The sequence below is a fragment of the Halyomorpha halys genome, unplaced genomic scaffold (assembly GCF_000696795.3).
Source record: "Halyomorpha halys isolate HHAL.00 unplaced genomic scaffold, Hhal_1.1 Scaffold2052.1, whole genome shotgun sequence".
In the NCBI taxonomy this organism is placed as follows: Eukaryota; Metazoa; Arthropoda; class Insecta; order Hemiptera; family Pentatomidae; genus Halyomorpha; species Halyomorpha halys.
The window spans coordinates 46867-50238 of NW_027116055.1; the positions used below are offsets into that span (position 1 = coordinate 46867).

General features: G+C 44.1%; 1 protein-coding gene across 1 annotated transcript; it reads right to left on the minus strand.

Moving 5' to 3' along the window:
• Nucleotides 1–640: 640 nt before the first annotated feature.
• On the minus strand, nt 641–1714 carry LOC136797158 (uncharacterized). The gene has a single exon (XM_067052962.1). It carries the CDS (start codon nt 1712–1714, stop codon nt 641–643), a length of 1074 nt encoding a protein of 357 aa, XP_066909063.1.
• Between the last annotated feature and the right edge of the window lie 1658 nt (nt 1715–3372).

Here is a 3372-nt window from a genome sequence, read left to right on the forward strand (position 1 = left end):
GTGCCAGAGCGCTGTCTTCCAGTCACGCATGAGGGAGGCTATTTGCCGGGTCATCGCATTGATGGCCGGTTTTAAGCTGTAGTCACGCATTCGCCAGAAGACATTGCGTAGGTTGTTCCGCTGGCCAATCAGAGCGAGGATGTGCTTTGGTGGCTTCCTGATAGCGATCCTGGTCTTAGTGATGTACGTACCCAGTGGGTTGTTACTGCTACACAGCCAGGCGGTATGACGGGCATTGAGGTCCCCCAAGACAACATACCGGCTGGTCGACCGGGCGTGTTGCAGCAGCAGTTTCACTGACGTGAGACTAGCCCGAGGTCGTCTGTAGACACAGGTGAACGTGTGACGCTGTTTAAACCGTACGTCCACTGTGACTAAGTGAGTACCCTCGGTCGACGCCACTGGGTTCGGGATGCTCCTTGACGGGATGTCCCTCCTGACCAGGATCATCACTCCTTCTCGAGCTCCGGGGATGCAGGCCTCTCGGTACGCGACGTACCCATGGAAGTACATCCGTGAAGAGGTGGAGAGCATGGTGTCGGTGAGCGCCACCACTGAAGGTCTATGTTGCTGTAGAGTAAGTTTGATTTCAGCCTGCTTCGGTGAGAGGCCTCTAACATTATAGTTAATGACTAAGTGTTCAGTCATAATGGCGAGCTAGGATCTTGCCCATCACTTCCATGAGCATGGTCACCATGCTCATCATCTGGTCCATGCGGGCGCAGAGTTGATCCATAGCTGGCATTGAGGCATTGGACACCGGAGCAGGCTGGGTCTGCGGCTGTTGAGTCCTCTGAGCTGGGGATCCTCCCATCAGCTCGGAGAATGTGATATCCTTCTGGACCACCCTGCTGGGCTGTTGTCTTCTGGGCTGCGCTGGTGGTAGTGCCGGGGCTTCCCTCGTCGTCCTTCTCTTCTCCAGAAGGTTCACCCGCACAGGGCACTCCTTAGCGGTCGCCATATGCCCTTCTTTGTTGCATAAGGTACATTTGGGTGGCCCTGTCAAAGTGCATTGGGAGAATTCGTGATTCTCTGAGCACCTAGGGCATTTCACAGTGCGGGTACAATAGCGTATTGTGTGCCCATATTGTTGGCACTGCCTGCACTGGACTGGGCAGCCATCTTCTCTGAAGGGGGATACCTGGAAGCGGACATGGTCGATGGCTCCAAGCTTCCTAATATCTGATATTTTGACGTAATGTTCCGTCACGAGTTGTAGTAGCTCTGTTTCTGCACGAAGGCCACTCGGTTGGGTCTTTGTCAGTCTCCGGATCAGTTTGAAACCCGGGAGATTTTCCTGGAGATCACTGGCGATACCTTGGAGGTCAGTGTCCAAGTCGAATCCAAAGAGGACCCACTTTTTGGACCTCTTCGTCCCTCGTGGAGCAAATGTGTGGAACTGGATTAGTCCAGTTTTCTTCATGAGTTCACTGACCTGTTTGTGGTCATCTTCTGTGTCGAGGTAGAGACGGGTCTCCTGCGAGGAATTATTAATAGAAAATTTTGTAATCCTAATGATCGCAAGCATTTCTTTAACGGATTGTTGCGCCATGGCAGGAGAAATGATGATTGGAGGTGGACGTCTCGCCTTGGGCTGCTGATGGGAGCGCTGCTGCTGGGGGGGCTGCTGGTCCCGCTGGAAGATGCCCCATTTGTTGTGGACCGGAGTGGGATTAGCCACTATAATATGACCTGATATGATATGGCATGACATATTGTGCCATAACGAGACATAAAATAAATATAGCAATGTGGTATTACTCACAATAAAATAAATGAACACTTAACATTATTAAATAATCATTCATTGACCTTCTAACCAGTGACTATAGGACACTGTGAAAGCTAAAGGCGTAAGTTTATTTTTAAACAGGTTCATCCCCTGGTTCATAACTAAAAATGAGATCAAGGGATGATTTCTCCTCTGTTCGGCGAAGTCACTTTTTTTTTAATCTTAGTTTAGTGATTAAAAAAGTAATTAATTATTTGTTTGAATCTTTTTAATATAGAGAGATTTTCGTTCGTTGAGAGTTATTTTTAGTTGCCTTTGGATGTAGCGTGGGCTGAAAGTAGAGAGAGGAGTATCCCAGCTTTATTGTTAAGTTGGGAATATGAGCTTAATTAAAATGTTATTCATCAAGATACTTCTATTGCGTTTTGTATAATTATTATAGATTCAAAATTCAATTTGTTCTATTACCTTTTTTGACATTTGCACAGTTTTAACAAAATGATAATATTTATTTTTTTAATTTCTATAAAAAATGAAAATTTATCAAGAAAAATAAACTGTTACCTATAAAGTGAAAGAAGGTTTCTTATTGATTATATTTTTTACATATCCCCACTTTACAGGACAGACAAAAAAAAATCTGAATCTGCCATCTTAATTTGAAGTTAGTTATCATAATAATTTAAACGAGATTTGAATACAATAACCAACCACCTCATTTCATCAGATGGAAGTCCAACTTAGCAAGGGCGAATATCCGGCACGATGTCCCTCCATGGCGGTGCAATCCCACACTACTTGCTGTGCAGTTTCAGGGATTTTACACGTAGGGCACCGTGAGTCGATGTTCTTCCCAAAACTTTTCAGCTTTCCCCAGAACCCACTATGACCCGTCAGGATCTGCGAGGCCCGATAATCTGGGAGGACCCTAGTTTTCCTGTGGGCATTCTCTTTCAATTTTTTCCTCCGCCTCATAGTAGTTACCCCTAATCCTGACGCTCATATTATCAAGGTAACTACCTACCAGGGAGTAGGGGTGTTGAGCTCTTACAATCGCTGATATACACGGTGCCACCAAACTCTATCGAAGGCGGAGGATATTTCGAACTCCTGGACGCAGACCGGGCGAGTGCACCCTAAAACCTTCACTATGGGTCTATCTACTCTCTTTTCTCCCTTCACTATTAATTTATTATTTTAATTTTATTTATTTTTCTACGTTTAATTATAGTTTTCTTCTTACTGACGTTTTACCTTTTCGTTTTAGGCTTACTGATATTTACTGAACTGAAATGTTTATTGTACTACTTCATTTGTGATCTGTTAAAAATAATAGACATTTGTATTTTTTTATCTGTAAGAAACGGCCACAGGTCCTAACATAATAAAGGATCAATCCATCTCTTTCTTCCACTCTATCTTTTCAATTAGTTTTCTAGTGTCCGTTTTTCGAAATGTGTATTTATCCTACGATATCTAAATCTATAACTTCTGAAACATATACATTTAATTTCTGAGACATAACACTTTGTGAGTCGTATATCATCACAGCAGTGTAAACTAGTGAAGCAAACGTGGCAGCGATAACCTGTAAATGTTGTCCACGAAGAGGCGAGAACAATGGAAACGATAAGAGGACA

Excerpts from the sequence above, each read along its gene's own strand:
- LOC136797158 (XM_067052962.1), bottom strand. The coding sequence starts at position 1,714 with ATGTCATGCCATATCATATCAGGTCATATTATAGTGGCTAATCCCACT.